The 24,569-nt window shown below is 43.7% G+C and overlaps 1 protein-coding gene across 3 annotated transcripts in view; it reads right to left on the reverse strand.

The window, feature by feature from the left end:
• Nucleotides 1-23,799, reverse strand: part of TRIM4 (tripartite motif containing 4) — a 37,385-nt gene extending 13,586 nt beyond the window's left edge. Inside the window, exons 1-6 of one of the 3 annotated variants that reach the window (XM_078074377.1) lie at nucleotides 23,162-23,799; nucleotides 16,485-16,580; nucleotides 15,632-15,862; nucleotides 11,260-11,282; nucleotides 10,926-11,023; nucleotides 1,564-1,620 (exon numbers count right to left, since the gene is read on the reverse strand). In XM_078074377.1, coding sequence (XP_077930503.1) covers nucleotides 1,564-1,620; nucleotides 10,926-11,023; nucleotides 11,260-11,282; nucleotides 15,632-15,862; nucleotides 16,485-16,580; nucleotides 23,162-23,554 — 898 coding nt within the window. In that variant the 5' untranslated portion in view covers nucleotides 23,555-23,799. The other 2 variants (XM_036078763.2, XM_036078764.2) reach the window with 2 other exon arrangements.
• Nucleotides 23,800-24,569: the final 770 nt, after the last annotated feature.

Genomic DNA, 24,569 nt, shown 5'->3' on the forward strand with positions numbered 1-24,569 from the left:
GGAGTTGAGCATAAGGGACTCCCATGATAGAAGACTAATAAAACTGCTTTTTAAAACAAGTTTAAGGATATCATGTAAAATTATTAATGAGAGAAACTATTAGGACAAAAATATACAACTTTCAGGGCGCCTGGGTGGCTCAGTCGTTAAGCGTCTGCCTTCGGCTCAGGTCATGGTCCCAGGGTCCTGGGATCGAGCCCCTCATCGGGCTCCCTGCTCCGCGGGGAGCCTGCTTCTCCCTCTCCCGCTCCCCCCTCTTGTGCTCTCTCTTTCTCTCACTCTCTCTCTCAAATAAATAAATAAAATCTTTAAAAAAAAAAAAAGTAGATATATGTATAAAGATTTAAAAAATAAGAGCAGAAAACATACGAATACAATGTGACAGAATTCAGGACAAAGATAGCTCGGCTATTAATAAATGTAAACAGACTTCCCCAGTTATTCACAGAAGAGGATTTTTCAAATTAGGTCATAAAGCAAAATTGAACTCTATGTAATATATTTATTTTTTACTGTAACTCTAAAAAAAGCAGTTCATAAAGCTAAAAATAAAAGGAGGGCAGAGCTAAATGAAAATTTTAAAAACTAAGGATTCTGATCTTACCATCTGAAAAACTGGAATTCAATTCCAAAGGCATGAAAAGACAAAACACTGTAATGTTAAAGGGTATTCTCTGAAGTGTATATAACATCAAAATTTTAATCTGTAAGAGACTGTAAAAGTGGGTGCAATCTATAATGAAAATATGAGCAGTTATGAAATGTAAGCAACAACACTTAATAAAGCAAATTATAGGAACTAGAAGGAGATACAGAGTCACTGGAGGAAGAAAACTTTAATCCACCTCTCAGTCTAAGATTAGGGGGACAAAGACGTAAGTCAAGACTAGAGAAAAGAAAGATACTTAACCAACATAAGAAGATAGCTCGAACCTGGGTGGTGCAGTGATTAAGCAGAGAATTATAGGGTCACGGACCCTGAGTTCAAATCCCAATTCTACTACTTACTGGCTGTGTGGTCTCAGGCAAGTTACTTCAACAACTGTGCTTATTTCCTCTTGAAAAATGATGGTAAAAATAATACATACTTCACAGAATTTTATGAGAATTCAGTAAGTTAATATGTCTAAAACACATAGAATGGTGTCATGGTGCCTGTTACATAATAAGTGCTATGTGATTGTGAGCTATTATATCCACGAGAATAATGAATGTAAGCTCTATGAGGACAGTGATTTGTCTGTTTCCTTCATTGGTGTATTCTCAGTACCTAAAACAGAATTTGAGTTTTATGACCACAAATAATTTTATATAACCACATTACCAAGAGTGGTTAGGAAAAAAGCCAAAATTTAACTATGTTTGAATTTCTCTGCTCATACAGCCGCGTTATTTATGATAATGTATATTACACATTTAAGTTATACAATTTAGAATATGACAAGTTTTAAGGTACTCAAGAATTCCAATTAAGTAAAATCTGTTGTCTAGTGAAAATAGAACAAGAGGGAAAGAGATGGTTCAAGCATGAGAAAAACCCTTTTCTAATTGCTTAAAACATACTTGTAGGGACGTCTGCTTCTGAAGATGGAGTAACATGGGTGAGATTTTCTCTTCTGCCTGAAATAACAAAAAAAACCCACAAAATGTATGAAACCACAATTTAAGACACTGGACATCAGATTTTTAAAAAAAGGACAGTGATCCCTGCCTTAAGAGTTTCAGGCTTCAGTGCTGGAAGAAACCAGGTGGAACCAAACCAACTCCCTGATTTGAGGAGATAAGAGTAGATAGTCTGAAAATTCCAAGCTTACTGGAGTTTGTAGAGCAGAGTATGCTAGAGAGGAAAACTGCATAGAGCGTGAAACCCAGAGATGTGCAGGAGCTTTCCCTTGGGTATTTAGCAGATTATTGACCAGCATATGTGCTTGATGCAACTACCCAAGACTTGGAACAGTACTTGGACCTGGACCAGGCCAGGAGTAGTGCCTGTTCCCACCACCAAACCAGAAAACCATTTTCAGAGTATGGGTGTAATATGCAGAAGGGTCTTGAGGAATAATTAGACGTAGACTACACCCTGCTAAGGTTCTGCCCGACAAATCCTAAAAAAAAGATCCAAAAGGATTCAGTTCCCAATACCCTAATTGCGTTCCAGAACAAAGCTTGAGGGTAGATTCAGATTTTTCAAAAATGTACACTGTAAACCCTATAGCAATGACTAAAAATGTTTTTAAAAGAAGTATAAATAATAAGTAGAGGAAATAAAATGAATTTTATTTTTTAAATACATAATAAAACTAGAGGCAGAAAAAGGAAGAAACTAATAAAGAACTAGCAGAACGGTATTTTTTATCCAACTATATCAAACAGTAATTTTTTTTGCAGTTTTATACCTTTATTTGACAATCAGCGGTTAGTTCTCATACACATTATCTGTAGATTTTTGAAAGTGGTGACAAGTACATAGGTAAACAACATACAGCTTGTTGGTGAATCTTCATCCTGTTTTTTTTGGACAACCACACATGGATATGGTATGGAACATTCCTTATTCCTTTGGTCCAGACAGCTTTGTTGAGCCTGGTGTCAATGGGCACATCTTGAGTTCCCATCTCCTTCACGGAAAATTCCCAGATTTGAGTGCCCAAGGGGCACGCTTCTTGAAACCCACTCCGTGGATGCTTGTGAATGTTGATGGTGTAATCTCTACCTTGTTGATGACAGAACAGCCCTTCTTCTCACCACCCTTCTTTGAGAGAGTCATTCTGCCGGGCCCAGGTTGGAAAGAAACAATAACTTTCTTCTTTTTTCTCATCACAGCAAATGCGCTTTAATACCCATCACCCATCTAGCCCATCCCCCACCCACTCCCTCCATCAACCCTGAATTTGTTCTCTATCATTAAGAGTTATTTATGGCTTGTTTCCCTCTCTCCTCTTTTTCCTTACCCCCTTCCCAAATGTTCATCTGTTTTCTTTCTTAAATTCCTCATAGGAGTGAGATCAAATGGTGTCTGTCTTTCTCTGACTTATTTCTCTTAGCATTATACTCTCTAGTTCCATCCATGTTGTTGCAAATGGCATGATTTCATGCTTTTTGATGGCTGAATATTCATAATACAGATATATAGATACATACACACACACACACACAACACCACATCTTTATCCATTCATCAGTCGATGGACATTTGGGCTCTCTCCATAGTTTGCCTATTGTTGATAATGCTACTGTAAACATCAGGGTGCATGTACCCCAAAAACGATAACTTTATTTTATTTTAGTTTTTTAAATGATTTTATTTATTTATTTGACAGAGAGAGACACAGCGAGAGAGGGAACACAAGCAGGGGAAGTGGGAGAGGGAGAAGCGGGCTTCCCGCTGAGCAGGGAGCCCGATGCGGGGCTCGATCCCAGGACCCTGGGATCATGACCTGAGCCGAAGGCAGACGCTTAACCGACTGAGCCACCCAGGCACCCCTATGATAACTTTAAAGGTGAATAGTTCAACAGTTAAGAACGGAAAGACTAGATGATTTAAAGGGAAAAAAAAAAAAAAAAAGCAAGTGGTTCTCCAGAAAAATAGAACCAATAGGATGGATCAGTGGCCACTGGCTCACGTGACCATGGAGGCCAAAAAGTTCCATGGTGCTGTCTGCAAGCTGGAGATCCAGGGAAGCTGGTGTGTATGTAATTCAGTCTGAGTCCAAAGACCTGAAAACTAGAGGAACTAATGGTGTAAGTTCCAGTTCGGGTCCAAAGGCTCAAAAATCGGGTGGCAATGGTCTAAGTCCCAGTCCAAGTCTGAAGGCCCAAGAACCAGGGGTACCAATGTCCCAGGGCAGAAGATGGATGTCCCAGCTCAAGCAGAGGAGAAACTCGCCCTTCTGCTGCCTCTTTTTCTATTCAGGCTCACAGTTGATTGGATGATGTCTACCCACTTTGGTGAAAATGATCTTTTTTACTCAGTCTATCGGTTCAAATGCTAATCTCTCCTGGAAACACCTTCACAGACATACCCAGAAATGTTTTAACGGCTGTCTAGGCACCCCTTAGTGAAGTGGACACAACCATTACAGAGGTCTACAAGAAGCCTATTCTGATAGACTTGCAGCTTCAGCTCCTACATGTAAAGAATTTGGAAGTCATAACTCATATCCTTACAAGAAAAAGATGAGAAAACTGAAAATCAATGGCTTTTCTTGGACCTGTGGGAGAACTAAGGTTGCATGACAAATTGCCACCCCAAGATCTGGATAGACAGGCAAATCCACAGAGTCAAAGCTGAGATCTCCTTATCTGAAGCAAAATCCACCGGAGCCATAAACTTGTAGGAATACTTAAATAGTAATTTTGATGAATTGCTGGAGGTTGACTGTGGGCTAGCTTAAGGGTGAGAAACTTCTGGGAGCCGCAGTGTTGGAGGGGTGGAGAGCATATATTCATAGCAAGAGCCTAGTCTCCAGGGGAGATTTTAGCAGAGCCTTGTCCATGGTCACACAGTACACCCACCACCTTTATACAGTGCAAGTATAGGCTGAAATCAGAGATAGTCAAGATCATCTGGAGAAAGTGCAGGATAAACAGTCGTTGCCAAACTGTCTTCTGGGAAGTCTTAGTTGCTGCTTCCTGAGCTAGTTTCTGTGGTGAAATAAGCTTGAGAAATCCTATGTAATAAATACCTCTCCAAGTAAGTCATAATGTATTAACATAGTAAAGACTCAGAGAAATCCCTAAGTAACATTGAAAACTATTACAAGTTCATTTTCAATTCTGTTTGTACATCAGAGGCATCGTAAGAGTTTATTTCATTTTTAGTAAATACACCTGTGTCCCATCCCCTACTTGAAAGGGGCCAATATCAAGACTTAAAAGAGGCAAAAAAAATGTTAATAAAATAGAGCAAGAGAATAATATTTTTCTCAGTAAAAGATGCAAGTTCTTTAATAATAATGAAGGAAACCACAATGTGTCAGCCCAAAATAGGTCTCTTTGGCATAAAAATCATTTTGAGCTGAAGGCAATTAAGAGCAGCAAACCCAGAAAAAGCTCCCCTTTCCTGCCAAATGGAAGGATATAAATTCCCCTTTTACTGGAGACCGCACCAACAAGGAATCTGCAAAAAACATTTACTCCATTAGTTTCCTCACATGCATTTACCTTCCCACAGTCTGCCACCCTTTGCAGGCTGTTTTTCCTGTCATTTCTCCACAAATGTATTGTTCTTTTAAAGATACTATGTAAGCCACAATTCTAAGCCTCCACTTTGAGTTACTCTTCATTTTAGGTTTTTCCTGCTTGGTGTGTGCTGCGTGTGTTAATAAACTGTTTTTCTCTTATTAATCCGACATTTTGCTAGATCCCAGCTGAAAACCTAAGACTGGTAGAGGTAAAGTCTGCCTTCCCCACAGTATGCAGGTGGGCTCATGAAGCCTTGAGAAAGGAGGAAATGGTTTGGAATCACTGCCACCAGAGATGTAAAAGGAAGTCAAGGGATGAAAAAATGAAGTTGTTCACCAAGCAGCTCAAAGAACCCACCTGAAGTCAGAGAGCAAGACTTTGTAATAGAACCAGTCAACCTGGCTCAACAGCCCCAGAGGAGGATGGAGGAAAGGTAGTGATGAGTTTCCCAAGGACTGGAAATGAATAAGGCAGATACTGGAGGAAGTCCTGGTGGGCAAGTGTACTGGTTTCCTAAGACTCCGTAACAAACCATAAACTGGGTGGCTTGACATAACAGAAGTTTATTGTCTCACAGTTTATTGTCTTCCTTGTAGAAAGAGGATTTTAATTTCCCTCTCCCACACCGAACTCCTGCAGGAGTCAGAGCGCATTACCAAAGAGGCCAGCAGCACAGTCTGAACACTTAGCAAGTGTGTCCCAACGTTTTAGGTGTGATGTTAACAGCCTGCGTAAACAACGTAAGAATCTGACAGATGGGTAACAAAATGCACACTTGAGGGCACAGACATGGCCAGGTGAAGAAGAGTCACAGCGCAGAGTAAGGGAAGATTTCCTTAACTTTCTGATCCAGAAAAGTGAGAGGTCTCACTACTTCCTGGAGAGAAGAGGAATTACATGACTGCACAGAAACAGAGTCTACAAAGCTGTCCAATTTCAGGGAAAGTGAGGCAATCCTATACCACAAGGCAACCTGAACTGCCTTATACAATAAGGGAGCAGTCATCTCCTGTAATAAGGAATGTCAGATTAAGGAAATTCCAAGAGCCCAGCGATGCCAGCGAAGACCATGTTTCTTCGGCCTGTGCACTGTCACTGTGCTCTCCTCAGCTCCGAGACAGCTGCTGGCATCAGAAGAGGGGCTGTGTCTCCTCAAACACCTCTTTCTTAAAGCTACAGAATCTTTCCCCAGAAGCGCCTTAGAAAATGTCTCCTCCCAGCTCAGTGGCCAGCACTGCCTCACGTGGGGCTGCTTCTCCTGAAGCCCAAGGACGGTGCTCCCCCGACAGTTCCATCAGAAGAACTAGAAGAGGAGGAGGGAAGTGCAGCAAGTGGCTGCTGGAAAGGCAACCAATGGGTCCGCCATCCCTGTGTGCATACAGCACGCGCAGGGAGCTGAGCGAATGGACGGTACGGACGTGCCGCCTGGACCAGTATGTATGAAGAGAGAAGAGGGCCGAGGCATGCACGTCCCTGCGCTGGGGTACACGGAGAGGTTCTCGGGCAGGGGAGGAACAGCCTCATTTCCCACCCGTCACTGCCGGGATGACTAAAGATGCTAATGGACTCAACCAAAAAAATGGCCGGAGGCGGGAGACGAGAGGACAAGAGAAGGTGTGTAGATGCGTGCCATCCACAGCGCTATAGAAGGAGATGTTCCCAGCCCCAGAATCGAGGAAAACTCCCACCCGGTTAAGAACAAGCTCTTGCTTGGTAGGACTTACAGAATTGCTTGTCAGGGGCCAATAGCCAGCGGAACCCCAAAAGATAGCCCAGATGCCCACACTGGGGCCCATTTCTGAAGCATTAGCAAGCCCCATGACGTCCTCCCGACACACCCCGACAGCAATCTCCAGGTTATCCCGGGTCTCAACTTCCCAGTAATGTTTCCCTGAAGTGAAAACATTTTTTCCCAAAACACAGGGTAAGTGCTGAAATCTTCCCACAAACTGTGCAGTCCTCTGAGAGTTCCTCCATCCACTGATGTAGCTCCATGCTGAAGAAAACAACGGCCAAGAACTGGCCGATGCTCCATTTTTCATGTATCTCCCATCCTGGGAGAAGACAAGCTTGGGATGAGCCGTGTCTTCAGCTGCACTTACAGCCACTGCAGAGAAAATGAGAGTGGCGATTTATAATGTGACAGCTTACCACCAACCGTCCTCCAGAAACGCCCCTCTTTTCCAGCTTCAGTTCCGTGTGTCTCCTAATAAGAACTGTTAGGGATGAGACTCCCCACTGCCTCTCAACTGATCCTCGGCTGGGCCTGGCAGGCCATAGTGCGGCCTCAAGCACAGTGAAATCTTCATTTCCCTTCTGCTCTAAACGACTAAGACCTAAAAACAGGGAGCTCATTGTTTCATGGCCCCAGGTCTTCACAATCAGCATCAAATTGGAAGAAACACTACCAGATTCTGACTTGTTCAATCAGGACCAGACCAGGACGGCGGACAGGATGGTGCTTTGCACTGGGACACGGAGGTGGCACTGTTAACAAGTTTTCTCTTCACTGGTTCCAGTTGTTCACTGGGCATCTCCACAGGCCCCTGACAGATCACTCAAAATTCAACTCACTATCCTAAGTCCCCTTGCATCCTCTTGGGACTCCTACCCCTTCCCATGCAGACGTCTTCTTGTCTTCTGCGTTCTCTGATCTGTAAGAGCACTAACTCCACCTGAACATGCACACCTTGAAATCTTAAGGTTATCTGACTCCTCTTTCCCTCTGACCCTGGATGGGTTATTTGTCACCAAGTCCTATCAATCCCACCTCTGAAATACCACTCAGGTTCTCTGCCTCTTCTCCATCCCACTGCCACCATCTTCACTCAGACCTCTGGCATCCCCCACTTTAACTGTCTGACTTCCTCCCCGGCCTCCCTGCCTCCCAATCCTCTTCCTCCCAGACTCTCCATGTCTCTCTAGTTTATTGAGCCCTATTTTTTTAATTGGGAATGGATGTTAGGTGCTGACGAATGCTTTTTCTGCATCTACTGAAGTGATCATATAGTTTTCCTTTTTTTAGTTTGCTAATGTGAATTACACTGATTTTTCAAATGTTAAACCAACCCTGCTTTTCTAGAATAAAACCCATTTGGTTGTGACGCATTATCTATAAATATGTTAGGTTCAATTTGCTAAAATTATCTTCAGAATTCTTCTGTGTCCATGAAGGACACTGTCTATAGCCCTTTTCTCTTGTAATGTCTTTGTCTGATTTGGGTATCATGATAATGCAGGCTGCGTTAGACTGAATCGGGCATTGTTCCCTCTTTAGTTTTTTGTTAAGAGTTCATGTAGAATGGAGATTTATTTCTGAAAAGTTTGGTAAATTCAGAGAAATGGGACATCATCTTTTTTTTCCATCTTAAGTAACATGTCCTTTGTCTCTTCTTGCATCAAAAATGTCCTCTTTACACTGGTGTTTGGTGTAGTTCCTCTCATATTTCTTGTGCTTAGGGCTTGTCGAGCTTATTGGATCTGTGGACTAATGGTCTTCACCAAATGTGGAAAATTTGGGGACATTCTTTTTTTATTTTTTTTAAGATTTTATTTATTTGAGAGAGAGAAAAAAAAAAATGAGTGGGGGAGGGAGGAGCAGAGGGAAAAGCAGACTTCCTGCTGAGGAGGGAGCCCAACACAGGGCTTGAACCCAGGACCGACCCTGAGATGAAGACCTGAGCCGAAGGCAGACGCTTAACCCAATGAGCCACCCTTGCACCCTGGGGCCATTATTCCTTCAGATGTTTTTCCTGTCTCATCCGCATCCTACTCATCTCCTCAGGGATCCCACGTACCACACATAAGACTGCATGAGATTGTCCCCCAGCTCACCAAGGCTCTTTTCATGGTTTAAGGTTTTTTCCTGTGTGTTTCATTTTGTAGTTTCCGCTGCTGCATCTTCAAATTCGATAATCTTTTTTCCTGCAACATCTAATCATCTATTAATCCCAACCAGTGTATTCCTCTCAATCACTGTAGTTTTATCTCCAGAGGTTTGACCAGGGACTTTTTTAGATCTTCCATGTCTCCAAATGCTTCTTTATAGGATAGCTGTATTAAAGTCCTTCTGTGCTTATTCTAACATCTGGTCAATCCTGGGTCAGTACCAATCAATTATTCTCATTATGGGTCATGCTTTCCTACCTCTTTGCATGCCTAGTTATCTTTGACTGGATGCCAGACATTGTGAATTTACATGGTTAGGTACTCATTTTTTAAAATCTTAAGCTTTGTCCTGGGATGCAGTTACTTGGAAATAATTTGATCCTTTTGGATCTGGTGTTCATGATTTATAAGGTGGGTCCAAAGCAGTGCTCAGTGTAGGGTTAATTATTCCCCACTAATGAGGCAAGATTTTCCCAGGAATTGAGAGTTTTCTAGTCTGGCTGCTAGGAACAGGCATTGTTTGGGCCCTGTGGGAGCACCAGGAACTATTCTTTCTAATCATTTTGGAAACGTCCTTCCTCAGTCTAAGGTAGTTTTTCACAAGCATTTGCTGGTCAGTACTCTGCTAAATACTCAGGGGGCGCCTCTGTAGATCATTGCCCTCTGGATGGCTCTCTCCTCGCCAGTACCCTGCAAGCTCTCACTGCTTAGTCCTCCCTGGACTCCGCTCCATTCCTCAACCTGGCTCCACCTCCACTACCCTCCCCGCCCCCCACAGTGGCCTGGAAGCTCTTTTCAGGCTGGAGGCTGGAGCCATCATAGAGCTCACGTCATTGTCTCACATTTCCTTGTCCTGTACTGCCTGAGATCCAGGGTTGGGAAAACGGTTATTTCATGTACCGTGTCTGTTTTATTTTAGTTTTTTTAGTTAGCTAAGTTTCAGGCTGAAGAGTAAATCCAGTCCCCAATACTTCATCCACCACATGGTTCTTCATCAGGTGTGTGCACGAGAGAATTGCCTGTGTAGCATTTACAACACCTACATGCCTTGGCAATTCCCTGGAGATCCAGTAAATTTATCTTCAGACTTTCCTATATTCACCATCTCAACCTCAGCTCCTGCCTTTTCCCACAAAGTACCTTATGGTTTAGTTACATTGGATACCTACCCCTCCATTTTCTCCACAGCTTAGCTCATGCTGCTCCTTCTGCTTACACGAGTACACCTCCGTTTTCCACTTGGCAAACTCCTATTCATCCATCAAATCCCAGAACAATGTCACCTCTGTGTGGAAACTTCCCCACTTCACCCCCAACAGAGCTCTTTCTCTGACATTCCATAATATTTTACTCATACATTGATAAACAGTAGATCCCACTATGTTACAGTAAGCGATCGGAGTCTGTCTCTCCAGTTTACTTGAATTCTTAGAAATAGGTCTTTTTCGGGCGCCTGGGTGGCTCAGTTGGTTGGGCGACTGCCTTCGGCTCAGGTCATGATCCTGGAGTCCCTGGATCGAGTCCCGCATTGGGCTCCCTGCTCAGTGGGGAGTCTGCTTCTCCCTCTGACCCTCCCCCCTCTCATGTACTTGCTCTCTCATTCTCTCTCTCTCAAATAAATAAATAAAATCTTTAAAAAAAAAAAAAAAAAAGAAATAGGTCTTTTTCTTTCTGTATAACTAGCACTTTATACACACGGTGTGTGTTAAGTAAATGCTTCTTGAATGAAGCATATATCCATGTATTCTAGTTATCACCATTTTTCCTGACCCTCCCGCTAGCTGCATGTTCTGTTTCCTCTTTCCTTTCTAAAGTTTTCTCAGTGCTTATTCTCTTAAAGATTTCTTGCTTACCTTGGAATCGCTTCAGCATTTCCTTCATCATTGGTATCTGGCACACAGTGTTCACCGTTAGAACTTCAAGGGAATAGCTCACATCCTGGTTCTCACTCCTAAGGAAAGTACAGAAGGCTGCTCTTCTTAGGAGACAACTCAGGCAGCCAAGGCCCCCAACTCCCACTGAAGGTTCCAAGCCCAAAGCTCAGACCACCACTCGCCCATTCCCCCTTGCGAAAGTGAGCAGTGGAATTCCTTCCCCACTGACTCTCAGGTGTGCCCAGACTGTTCTCTGGAGCCCAGGCCTGTTTCCCCTCCACTCAGGCCCCCATGAAAAAGCAGCAGCTCATACCTGGTCAACACATCTTTTGGATTCTGTGAAGAGAAGAAAAACATAAGCGAGTTACGTCCCCTCCTCCCGAGATCTGGTACTCAACTTTGTGAGCAGGTATTTCTCTGTCGATCGCTTTTGTTAATGTCACGTATGATCTCATGCTGCCAAAGCCAATGGATTGAACACACGGTGTCTTTTTCTCCACATGACCCCTCTGCACTGTTTGACAATGGTAACCAATCCCTTTCTTGAAACCCTACTCTTTCTCCTTTGGCACTCTGACACTAACTCTCTCCTGGCTTTTTGCCTACTTGTCCATCTATTGTCTTTCACCCACAGACAGTAACAAGTGTTGGTGAGGATGTGGTGGGAATACAAAATGGTTCGGCCACTTTGGAAAACAGTTTGGCAGTTTCTAAAAAAACTAAATATAAATATACGATACAGCCCAGCAATTCTGCTCCTACTATCTACCCGAGAGAAATGAGTGTATGTCCAGACGAAGAATGGCAGGCGAATGTTCACATCAGCATCATCATTCATAAGAGCCAAAAGGTGGAGATAACCCAAATGTCCATCAATTGGTGAACCGATAAACAAAATGTGACATATTCTATAATAAAATACTCTTTAGGAATAAAAAAGGAATATAAATACAATACTAATGAATGCTACAACATGAATGAGCCTCAGAAACATTATAAATGAAAGATTCCATGCACAAAAGATCACGTACTGTATGACTCTGTTTATAGATATATTTAGAAAAGAAAATCTATAAGGGACGCCTGGGTGGCTCAGTCGGTTAAGTCTCTGCCTTCGGCTCAGGTCATGATCCCAGGGTCCTGGGATCGAGTCCCGCATCGGGCTCCCTGCTCCGCGGGGAGCCTGCTTCTCCCTCTGCCTCTGTCTCTCTCTCTGTCTCTCATGAATAAATAAATAAAATCTTTAAAAAAAAAAAAAAAAAGAAGAAAAGGAAATCTATGGAGTCAGAAAGTAGGTTGTCTGGGGCTGGAAGCAGCAACAGAGATTAACTATAAACAAGCACCAAGTGATCTTACTGGGGTGATGGAAATGCTCTAAAACTGGACTTCGGTAAGGTTTCCACAACTTGGTAAAATCGCTTATTTAGTTATAAAAAAAGTACACTTAAAATGGGTGAATTATAAGATATGTACATTATACTTCAAGAAAGCTAAAAAAAAAAATATCAAAATGGTTCATTGCCACATGAAACAGTACTCAACCTCATCAGTCATTAGGGAAAGAATCTACCTTTTGGGAGGAGGGCAGGGGTGCCGACTGAGGGCCTAAGAGAACATTCCGTACCATCCGGGACGGCTGCAGCTACAGAACTGACCACGGGTACGACTGAGCATACAGAGCGACTGGATCCCTCACACACTGCACGTAACAGCGGCAACTGATGCAACCACTTTGGAAAATAGTTTGGAATCATCTACTAAAGCTGACCCAACGTACGCGCTGGGACTAGGAAATGCTTTTGCAGATACACAACTGACAGAAAGGTGGACATAAGTGCACCAAAAAAGACATGCTCATAACTGCTTTTTTAGTAACAGTAAAAAGTAGAAACAACCCACATTTTGCTACCAGTAGAGTAAATAGTATGTTTTGGTAATAGTAATACAATGGAATACTCTACATTGGGGTTTTTCAACCTCGGCAATGTTAACATTTGGGGCTGGACAGGTCTTTGCTGGGAGCTGGAGGCGAGGCGTGTCTGCGCATCATAGGATGTTTAGCAGCGTCCACGGCCTCCACCCACTAGATGCTGGTAGAAGCCACCCCCAAGTGGTGACAACCAAAAAGGTCTCCAACACTGCCCCCTGGGGGAGCAAAATCGCTCCAGGTTGGGACGTGCTACTCAGTGATCGGAACAAACTGCCATCTACAACGACATGGGCTAATCTCACAACATAATGTTGAGGAAAAGCAGCACATACTGCAAGACTCTTACTCAAAAACAGGCAAGATGAAACTGTGTGAAAAGTCTGGAGGGAGAACAGCCTCGCAGAAAAGGGAAGGGGTGTTGACTGGGCCACGCGGAGGGTGTCTGGCAGGCTACACATGTTCTATTACTTGACTTGGCTGGTGGTTTCATGGATGGGTCCCTTGGGGATAATCTGTCAAGTTTATGATTTATACATTTTTCTCTACGGACGTTACACTTAAAATGTTTTTAAACATGTTTATTGTGTTATGACAATAAAAGTGATGCTGTCTGAATCCGTGCACACAAATAATATTTAAAGGGGAAAGTATAGCTTAAAAACATTTACCAGCAAAAAAAAAGGGTCAATGTAGATGACTAAGCATGCAAGCTCCAGAGGCCGAGAAAGAGCGAGAGCTACAGAGCAAACCCACGAACTAATAAAAAATAACAATAATAAAAACAAGAAGAGCAGATATCAATGATGTCACTGCAGCATTACTTCTAGTGGTAGTGGTATTAGGGCAACCTGGATTTCCATCACCGGAAGAAGGAACTGGCAAAATGTTGTGGATGGACACATGGGTCCAACATATATGGCAACAGGAATGGATCTTAAAAACATAGTGAGTGCCTAAGGAAAAAAGTGAGAGACGGAATGCAACATGATGAAATCACTACATAAATTAAAAATACATAAACCAAAGCAATACTTTGTATTGCGCAAGAACACATTCAAATAAAAAGATAAAAATTAGGAATAACAGTATTTTTTTTTTATGTTCCTATTTTTTTTTTTTTTTGGATGTGTCTATAGTTCCAAGAATGGAAGTGACTTACAGACTAAAAATGAAGGAATAAAGGAAAAAATAGATGGACAAGGGAACAGATCAGTAAAATAAGTTCTCTTAGACCCTGAGACTCTATGATCCAGTTCTATCTTCTTTAAACATTTACCTACCTTTGCCCTTATATTGGCTGATAGACTTTTTTGTAAGCATTCTGCTAGCTCATGTGTCTCCTTGAAGTTTGAAATTCTAAGCAGATATTAAACCTGTATTGAACAAAACTGTTTAAATGTGTAATTTCAAAGATTCTGCTAGAGTTTACATTTGGATATGTAACTGGAACTTCATGGCTCAAGCAAGTTGAGAAAGTTCTAGACAATGCTTGGAAATCATTACACTTCGATGGCATGTAACACCCTGCTAGAAATTTCCTGCTGAAAATAACTGGTAAGTGGGTTCCTGTGTCTCTCTTCTTTAAAGGTAGAAGAGAATATTGTCTCCTGATAAGGAAAAAAAAAAAATCATAGATTGAAGGACCCTTCAATGGTTCTTTCCTCTCCAGTCACATCATATGGAAGAAAGAGAGGTTCTGAGGAATCTAAGACCAAAGGGATTATCTCAGCAGAAAAAAAAGATGGTCACAAATGTTGGATTCTATCCAAAAACTGAAATAGCTATAAAGACACTTACCTGCTGAGCATATAAAGGTAAAGATTAACTCCAAGGAAGGATAATAAACTGGCTTAAAAGTCCCAAATCTAAGTGCTAATGAATTACTTTTTTTTCTTTTTTTACTTTTTCTTTTTTAGTAGGCTCCACGCCCAATGTGGGGCTTGAACTCTCAACCCTAAGATCAAAAGTCACATGCTCTACTGAATGAGTCAGCCAGACACTCCTAAGTGCTAATGAATTAGAATTACAACCTTTTAAAGGCTGCTGGATATTAGAAATTATTTAAATGAATATACCAATCAAAATCTGGGGCTAAGAGCAAAGTTATTATCAAGGTATGATTGTAATGATTAAAAATTAGTAAGAGGGCGCCTGGGTGGCTCAGTCAGTTAAGCGTCTGCCTTCGGCGCAGATCATGATCCCAGAGTCCTGGGATCGAGTCCCATGTCAGGCTCCCTGCTCACCGGGGAGTCTGCTTCTCCCTCTGCCTCTGTACCTTTCCCTGCTCATTTTCTCTCTGTCTCTCTCTCTCAAATAAATAAAATCTTTAATAAAATAAAATAAAATCTTTAAAAAATAATAAATAAATTAGTAAGAAAGATAAATTTATCTTAAAAACTGTTGATACACTTACCTACTTTGTGATTTTAGGTTGCTTTGTTTTACTATTTTAACAAATTATAAATGTACAAATAAGATGAATGGAAAAGTCTTAGATGTGCTTCAGATCCTATGCAAACGATTAGCCCAAGTGAACCTAGGTATCTCATAATACCTGAGCTCAGCATACCTAACTTTCACATTCATTTCCTTTGAAAGGTTAATCTTTGATTCTTTAATGACAGTAGTATCATAATTATCAACAGAGAGAAAACATTTCTTCTATGAAACCCACTCACCAGGAAAGACATGCAGCTCTAAAGACACGCGGAGTTTAGTGAGTGGTGCTAACCCATCCCTCCCCAGCTTGTCTCACCTGAAGCAGCTCCAGGGTGGAGCTCTCGCTCTTCTCCTTGACCTCTAAGATGAGCTGCTTCAAGGAAGTGATTTTCTGATGGAGCTTTAATTTGTTCTCATTCTGTTTCTTCTTCGCCTCTTCTTCTTCTTTGCTCAGTCTCTGAAGAAACAGCTGCTCTTCTTCTGCCAAGAAGTGGTGCAGCTTTGCAAACTCTGCGCTGATCGTCATTCGCTGATTCTTCATCTTCTCCTAGAGCCACAGGGGATTTGCTCAGTCTTTGTTCTGCCTTGTTCTTGCTCCTCAGTTCCGTGCATGAGACTCCCCAGCAACCCATGGTGCTTCCACCCTAATCCCCTCCCCCAGAAAGCTCCTGCCTACCCTCCCCAGATTTCTGCTAATCTCTTTGTATCAGCCTGTGTAGTATTAGTTCATTCTTTGTAACGTTTCAGTCTCTACTACTGATGGCAATGCCTTGTTTGTATATTTTTTAAACTAAAATACACTTTCACATTTATTATTTAGTTTAGCCTCCAGAACACCTACAGTTTAGTTTCGTTAAACCTTTAGATGGGCACGCGTGCGCATCATGCCTCCCAACTAAACTAGTCTCTCTGAAAGCAAAGCCCATTTACTTTCCACAATGCCGTGGACCCAAACCAACAACAATGTATATTTAGGAAAAAGTAGGAAGGAGATGGGCACTACCTTACAGACATGGGGATAAAGTATGTGAAACTCCCATCCCCCAAAACCACAGGTCAAAAGAGACACTTCCTGTTCTATCACCTTATCTGCAAGGAGCCTGACAACTATTCCCAACAACACCAAAGGGTCCCAGGGGCAAGAAATGCCCAACGGCTTCTGCTGTTACCTCCCACTTGGTAGCATTTTTCATTTCCATGTCCTGAAAATATACGGCTTTCATCATCTTGTCCTTCAGACTAGACTGAGTCTTAAGAAGCTTTTCCTGCCGGGAGAAATACATATCAGAGAAACCCTCTTCCCCAGCATCCTGCTTGTTCAAGAGCTAAAAGTCACCTAATCCAAACGGAACAACATTGAGAAAATGTTGAAAATAGTTACAGACCTAGGCATAAAAAGTATTCTGGTCTGAAATTTCATAACACTATATAGAGTCTGCCTATTAAGTTGGCAAAAAATGAAAACTGTTAAAGGATTAATAAATACCTAATATTGGCAAGGGAGGCCTCTGACGCTGCAACAGTAAGAGATTTTTGTAAAGAGGTGCCATCTTCAGTTAGACAACATACAGTACATTAGTAATAAAAAAATAATAAATTAAATAAATAAATTCTCATACAAGAAAAAGACAAGAAACAAAAGAAAGGTGCCATCTTTCTGAAGGGCAACTGAAAGGATTTAGAACCATTTAAAATGTACATAATCCTACTTCCAATAATCTGTGCAAAGAAACACTGGCAAAAATAGTATGTATAGTAATGGTCACTGCAGCATGATTCACTATCCATCAATGGGGAATTATGAAATAAATTATGGTGTATTGCCACTCTATACCAATCTCAGGTAGCTCTCAATATACTGACATGTTATATTAAGTAAAAAAACTAAGCTGTTAGACAATAATATTGCATAATTCTGTTTTGAAAAGAATAAATACATACGTACTTGTGTGTGTTTGTATTTTTTTTAAGATTTATTTATTTTAGAGAGAAAGAGAGAGAGAGTGGGCACATGTGAGCAGGGAGAGGAGCAGAGGGAAAGAAGAGTGAGCAGACACCCCGCTGAGCGCAGAGCCCTCCACCAGGCTCAATCCTACCACCCCAAGACCATGACTTGAAATGAAATCAGGAGCCAGATGCTCAACAAACTGAGCCACCCAGGTGCCCCGGGTATGTGTTTGTATTTAAATCGAAAAATCTGGAAGAATATATACCTAAGTAGTATTAACACTGGTTATTTCTGGGGAATAGAAATGTCTTAGAAGTTGGGGCAGGAGGGACTAAAAATTTTATAAATTTCTGTTTTGTTTGATTTTCTACAAGAGGCATATACCATTGTGTAATTTAAAAACCTGAATGGGTGGCGCCTGGGTGGCTTAGTTGTTAAGCGTCTGCCTTCGGCTCAGGTCATGATCCCAGGGTCCTGGGATCAAGCCCCACATCGGGCTCCCCGCTCTGCGGGAAGCCTGCTTCACCCTCTCCCACTCCCCCTGCTTGTGTTCCCCTCTCGCTGTGTCTCTGTCAAATAAATAAACAAAATCTTTAAAAAATAAAATTAAAAAAATAAAATAAAAACCTGAATGATGGGGCGCCTGGGTGGCTCAGTCAGGTAAGCATCTGCCTTCAGCTCAGGTCATGATCCCAGGTTCCTGAGATCGAGTCCCACATCGGGCTCCCTGCTCACTGGGGAGCCTGCTTCGCCCTCTCCCACTCCCCCTACTTGTGCTCTCTCTGACAAATAAATAAAATCTTTATAAATATATACATACATACCTGAATGAGCTATTAAAAAATAAAAGGAGTCAATTAGCATTAACAACATGGGCTGTGGAGGGGCAGCACCTGGTAGCAGAAGGTCAGACGTGACCTCAGACGTATCAGGCAGGTTAGAGGCACACACACAAGAGGAAAACCAGCAGGTGGGGCGCCTGGGTGGCTCAGGGGGTTTGGCGTCTGCCTTCAGCTCAGGTCATGATCCCGGAGTCCCGGGATGGAGCCCCGCGCATTGGGCTACCTGCTCAGTGGGGAGTCTGCTTCTCCCTTTGCTGCCCAACCCCCACCCTGATCATGCTCTCACTCTCTCTCTCAAATAAATAAATAAAATCTTAAAAAAAAAAAAAAGGAAAACCAGCAGGAACTGGTAACCAAATGGCTGCAGGAGGAAGGAGTCCAGATTTAGCCCCTGGGTTCTGGCTTGACAACTAGAAGGACTGTGGGCTATTTACCAAATTAGGAAATACAGGGAAATGAGCGGTATGTAAATGGAAGGTGGGAAATTATATTCGACTTGAATAAATTGAGTTTGAGCTGTGTTGGGGACATCCCAATGGGTACAGTTAGCAGTTAAGGGTCAAGAAAGAGATCTAAGGGGCGCCTGGGTGGGTCAGTTGGTGAAGCGTCTGCCTTCGGCTCAGGTCATGATCTCAAGGTCCTGAGACTGAGCCCACGTCAGGCTCCCTGCTCAGCGGGGGAGTCTGCTTCTCCCTCTCCCTCTGCCTCTCCCCCCACCCTCATGTGCGCTCTCTCTCTCTCTCAAATAAAATCTTTAAAAAAAAAAAAAGAAAGAAAGAAAGAAAGAGATCTGAGCTGCAGAAGCAGACTGGGGGGTTAGAGCACCGGCAGCAGGTGAAGCCAGGGTATGAGTAAAATCCCCCAGTAAGAGTCTACCAAGAAGGGGATCCAGGCTGGAACTGGGAACAACTGCATTTAAGGGGGATGCAGAGGATGAACATCCTGCCAAGAAGCTAAGATGAGTGGTGGCTGGTGAAAAACCAAGAAAGGATGGTTTCTTCTACACCAAAGCAAGAGAAAATTTAAATAAAAACTGGTGAAGACTGTCAAATGCTGCAGAGTGGCCGAGGGCGGCTTTCTGAAGTGTGAATGTATGTCAAAATAAAAAGCTGAAAGAAAGACAGAAATGAACAGAACTAAGAAATAAGCATGACTTTTTTTTTTTAATTCTTCCCTAGGAGAATAATGAACACTAGTAGGTATCATTTTTCTTCTGATCATCTACAAATGACAATGGCTAAAACAAAGCGAGATCACTGAAGAGAGTGACAGCTCCAAAGCTGGCGGGGGTGTGCAGCAACTAGGGCTCGAATACGATGCCGGTGGCTGTGCGAAGGGCAACCACCACTCTGGGTAACGGTCTGGCATCAGGGGAGGGGGTGGGAGGATGGGTTGGCCTGGTGATGGGTATTGAGGAGGGCACGTTCTGCATGGAGCACTGGGTGTTATGCACAAACAATGAATCATGGAACACTATATCTAAAACTAATGATGTAATGTATGGGGATTAACATAACAATAAAAAAATTAAAAAAAAAAAAAAAAAAAAAAAGGTCTGGCATCAAACTAAACATACATCAATCCCAGCCCCAGTGGTTCTACTCCTAGATGTGCATCCACAAAAAGACCCGTATGAGAATACATCAGTTTTGTTCCTAAGAGCCAAAAACTGGACACAGCCCAGGTACACAGTGATGGAAAGATGGATAAACAAACTGTGGTACAGTCATAGAACGGAATACGACGCAGCAGTGAAAAGTAACAGACTACTGATACGCACCAAAAAATGGGTCAATCTCAAAATATGCTGAGCAAAAGGAACCTGTACAGAGGAGCACAGACTATATGAAGTTCCAGAACAGGCAAAACTAATCTTCAGTGGAAAAAAATTAGAACAGTGGTCGGGTGGGGGGAGGGAGCAGAGATTAACGGAGAAAAAGAGGGTGGAGGAACTTTCTGGGGTGATGATAATTTTTTTTTTCTTTTTAAGATTTTAAGTAATCTCCACACCCAATGTGGAGCTTGAACTTGCAACTCCAAGATCAAGAGTCACGTGCTCCACCGACTGAGCCAGTCAGGCGCCCAGGTAATGTTGTTTATCTTGAGAAGGACTTAGGGTGCCCAGGTGTACGCATTTGCCAAAGGTCAGCAAATGTACACTAAAGATGTGTATATTTAATTGTATTAAATGTTACGTCAGAAAATATCACAAATGTTAAGTGTGATTGATGGTATGCATGCTAAAGTATAGGAGGAAGTCTGCAATTAACTTTAAATGCCTCAAAAGGAAGTAATTGATGAGAAAAGGCGGATAGGTAGGTGATAAATAGAGTAAAATGCAAATGGCAGAATCTAGATGAGGGTCTACTGGTGTTAATAAAATTCTTCCAATTTTCACGTTTGCTTGGAAACTGCATATTAAAATGTTGGGCGGGGGTTTGAAATTAGGTTGTACATCACAAAACCACCTGTGCTATTTTCTTTCTAATACAATGTTGTCTAACATTATGTAATCTACTTATTACCCCTAATTGTTAACTTAAATAGGTATATAATCCTGCTACTTGGGAAGCTATTTCAAGTAATTTTATTCCTTTATCACTGATATAACTGCTACTTTGTGATCACTGTCAAATTTGACATATATGGGAGGCCTGTAATCAGATAGCTGTTTTGAATGTGACCAAGATTTCTTTTAAAGTTTTCACTTTTACTTAATAATGAAAAGATAACCGGGGCACCTGGGTGGCTCAGTCCGTTAAGCGGCTGCCTTCGGCTCAGGTCATGATCCTGGGGTCTTGGGATTGAGCCCCACATCCAGCTCCCTGCTCAGCGCAGAGCCTGCTTCTCCCTCTCCATCTGCCTGCCACTCTGCCTACTTGTGCTCTCTCTCTCTCTGTCAAATAAATAAATAAAATCTTTAAAAATAATAATAATAATGAAAAGATAATAATCTTTTAAATAGAATTTTTCAATTTTTTAAAAGCCCTTAACTGGGGCGCCTGGGTGGCTCAGTCGTTGGGCATCTGCCTTCGGCTCAGGTCATGGTCCCAGGGTCCTGGGATCGAGCCCCGCATCGGGCTCCCTGCTCCGCGGGAAGCCTGATTCTCTCTCTCCCGCTCCCCCTTCTTGTGTTCCCTCTCTCGCTGTGTCTCTCTCTGTCAGATAAATAAATAAAATCTTCAAAAAAAAAAAAAAAGCCCTTAACAATTCCAGTATGGAAAAAAAAAAATTCCAGTATGCATGAAATATCCTGTATTGACTCTCCTAAGACTTTTGGAATCCTGCCACAGTTGGAATCTGAATAGGGCCCCCGAATAGGGCCCCTGAATAAAAATGGGAATTCTGGGGACATTAGAAAACTCGTTCCCTGCAATAACAGAAACTGCCACGAGATGGCAGGAGGGCAACACCAAGCAGTTCTTCAACCCTACCTAATTCCCATGCTCTTCCTCCCTCTACACTCCGGAAGTATTGAGCAACTTCCAGTCCTCTAACATTTATCACCTGCCATTCCAAGCCACCACACTGCAGAATATGCTGTTCCCTTGACCCGAATATCCTCTCCCTACCTATTGTACTCACCCTTCAAGAGTGAGTTCACATTTAGAACCATGAGAGACGATGGACTCTGAAAAACAAACTGAGGGTTCTAGAGGGGAGGGGGGTGGGAGGATGGGTTAGCCTGGTGATGGGTATTGAGGAGGGCACGTTCTGCATGGAGCACTGGGTGTTATGCACAAACAATGAATCATGGAACACTAAATCTAAAACTAATGATGTAATGTATGGGGATTAACATAACAATAAAAAAATTAAAAAAAAAAAAAAAAAAGAGTGAGTTCACATTCAACTCTGTGAAACCATTTCTCACTCCTCACTGATCAACCTCAGACCTGCTATGTACTCCATACAAACTTGGATAATTCACTCACACACTGAAATTTTTTGCCTACATGCTTATGTCTCCTACAAGATAAGACCTATGTCTTTCTTATCCGTTTATGTCCAGACCCTAGAACAATGCCTGGCAGACAGTAGTGAGTTACTGAGTGGATGTATACTTTGTAGTGCCACTTTGCATATCTCCTGTTTGTGATCAATTGATAAAACTGTACAGCATTTTATAGTTTACAAAACACTTTAACTTGTATCATTAAACTCGTATATTCAACCAGTACTTACTAGAAACCAATTCTGTCGGAGACCACTGGAGTTACACCATAGAAGGGGGTAGGACTACTCTGGAAAGGATGATCAAGGAAGGTCTTCAAGCTAAAAGCCAAAAAGATGTAAAGGATGGAAGGTGGGGGTAGAGAAAGAAATCAGGCTTGAAACAAAAGCAAGAAAGCAGTGTGGCTGGAGCAGAGTAAGATAAACTGATTTATTCAACTGAAACTCCTTAACCCATAAAATAGGCAGGACAGATAATCTCCAAATTCAAACATTAAGTGGTTTTTCCCAACTGCTGAAGGAAGCTGGTAACAAACCCCAGCCTCGTCACTCCAAGCCCGGCTTTTCCCAAATCCTCAGTTGTCTGTTACACCTGTAGGTATATACCTGCGCTGTCCAATACAGCACCATTAGCCAGGTGAGCACCTAAAATGTGGATGGTCCCACCTGACACGTGCTGTAAACGTAAACACAGATTTCAAAGGCCCATTATGAAAAACAAGAGGAAAATATCTCACTGATAACTTTTCATAGCGATTTACTGTTGAATGATAAGTTTGGATAACTGGGTTCAATAAAATATAGTATTAAAGTTAGCATCACCCGTTTCTTTTTACCACTAGGAAAGTTTTATCATATACGTGGTTCGCATCCTGTTTCTATTGGACAGCACTGGGATACACGCTCTCGGTTTGACGGTCTTAAACTAGGAGCTCCCAGGGCCAGTACCATGAAAATTCTATGCAGACCCTCCCCATCCCAGTTTTAAGCCCAGCTCTGAGGTCTGTGTGACGCTTAACTTCTTTGCTGGGTACTTTCATGAGAATGAGGTAAACAGGACACGTTCCCGGGAGCAGCGGCAGCCCCGCTACGGCCCGCTCACCCGGTAGCTGCAGAAGGCCTCGTCGATGGGCGCCAGGGTGTGCGCCTGGTGCTCCCGGGACTCCCTGCACACCAAGCACACGGGCCGCTGGTCCTCCTCGCAGAAGAGCCGCAGCGCTTCCCGGTGGCGGCCGCACTGGCCGGGGGGCACGGAGCCCTGGGGCCGGCGCCGCGTCCTCTCCGTCAGCCGGGCCAGGGCCCAGTTGGGCCGCAGCGCGGCGGGCAGCGAAGGCTGCCGGCACTCGGGGCAGGGGAACGAGCCGCCGCCCGGCGCCCAGCTGCGGTGCAGGCAGGCGCGGCAGAAGTTGTGGCCGCACTCGATGGACACCGGGTCCTCGAAATAGTCCAGGCAGATGGAGCAGGTCAGGTCCTCCCGCAGGTCCTCGGCTTCCATGCCGCTTCTCTGCCCCGGGTTCGGGTCCGACGCTGGGCGCTGGCGCGGCCGGCGGCCGGGAGGGGAAAGTGTGGCCCCTCCCTCGGGGACTCCGGACCCAGTCTGGGCGCGCGCCGGCGGAGCAGCGACCCCCGCTCGTGAGCGCGCTGCGGGGCCTGAGCGCGAGCCCGGCGGCAGCAGGATTTCCGCGACGCGAGGGCGGGGCGCGGCGGCCCGGGCCTGGCCGCGGGGCACGATGGGACGTGGGCTGCCCCTCGGGCCGACAATAGAGATGCGGAACTTGCTCCGGAACGCCTAGAGAGGACGCGAGGAGCCCTCGCGTGCAGCCGCTGGAGGAGCAAAGCGGGGAGGCGCTAACGAGTCTGGCTTGTCCTTCACGCGGAGGAGGTGAGGTCCGCGTTCGCTCGCAGCTCGGGGCGACTTATGTTCTGGCGTCCTCGGCGAGCTGCCACCCGGGCGGGCGTTCTGGGCGTGCTGCAGCCCCAGGGCCTGGAGGGCCACGAGGACCAGAGGGATCTGTGCAGCAGGGCCAAAGTGGGTGCCAAAGAAGGCGCTGGGCCCGTTAAGCTCGCTCTCCCTGAAGTCCGTTCTTTTCATTCAGCCTTCGTTCTCGGTCTCCAACCCCAAGGGCTAGTTGAGTTCTTGGAAAGGCTGGATTTTCTCCTGCCCCCGCGAAGCCCACATATTCTCCTTGTGTTGGAGGAGTCGGGTGAATTGAAGAGCCAGTGTTCAGAGGCGAGCAGGAAAAGGGAGTGGTTAGCCCGCACGAGCTAGTGGGGGGATGGCTGTCCACCCTGCCACCTTGATTTCCCTCTCTTTCTTTCCAAGCACAGGAGACAAACACCAGGTAAAAGACGCTCATTCTTAGAGCATGGGACACACTCACCCAGCGCAGATAGGGCTTTCTAACAATTAAGTCAGGGTAAAGAATCTAGGGTTAGATGATCTTACCCGGATAGGAGACTTCCCACCCGTGTCTTAGATGGTTCAGCTCGCGGGAGGTCTGTGGGTATGG

The sequence above is a fragment of the Halichoerus grypus genome, chromosome 6 (assembly GCF_964656455.1).
Source record: "Halichoerus grypus chromosome 6, mHalGry1.hap1.1, whole genome shotgun sequence".
Classification (NCBI taxonomy): domain Eukaryota; kingdom Metazoa; phylum Chordata; class Mammalia; order Carnivora; family Phocidae; genus Halichoerus; species Halichoerus grypus.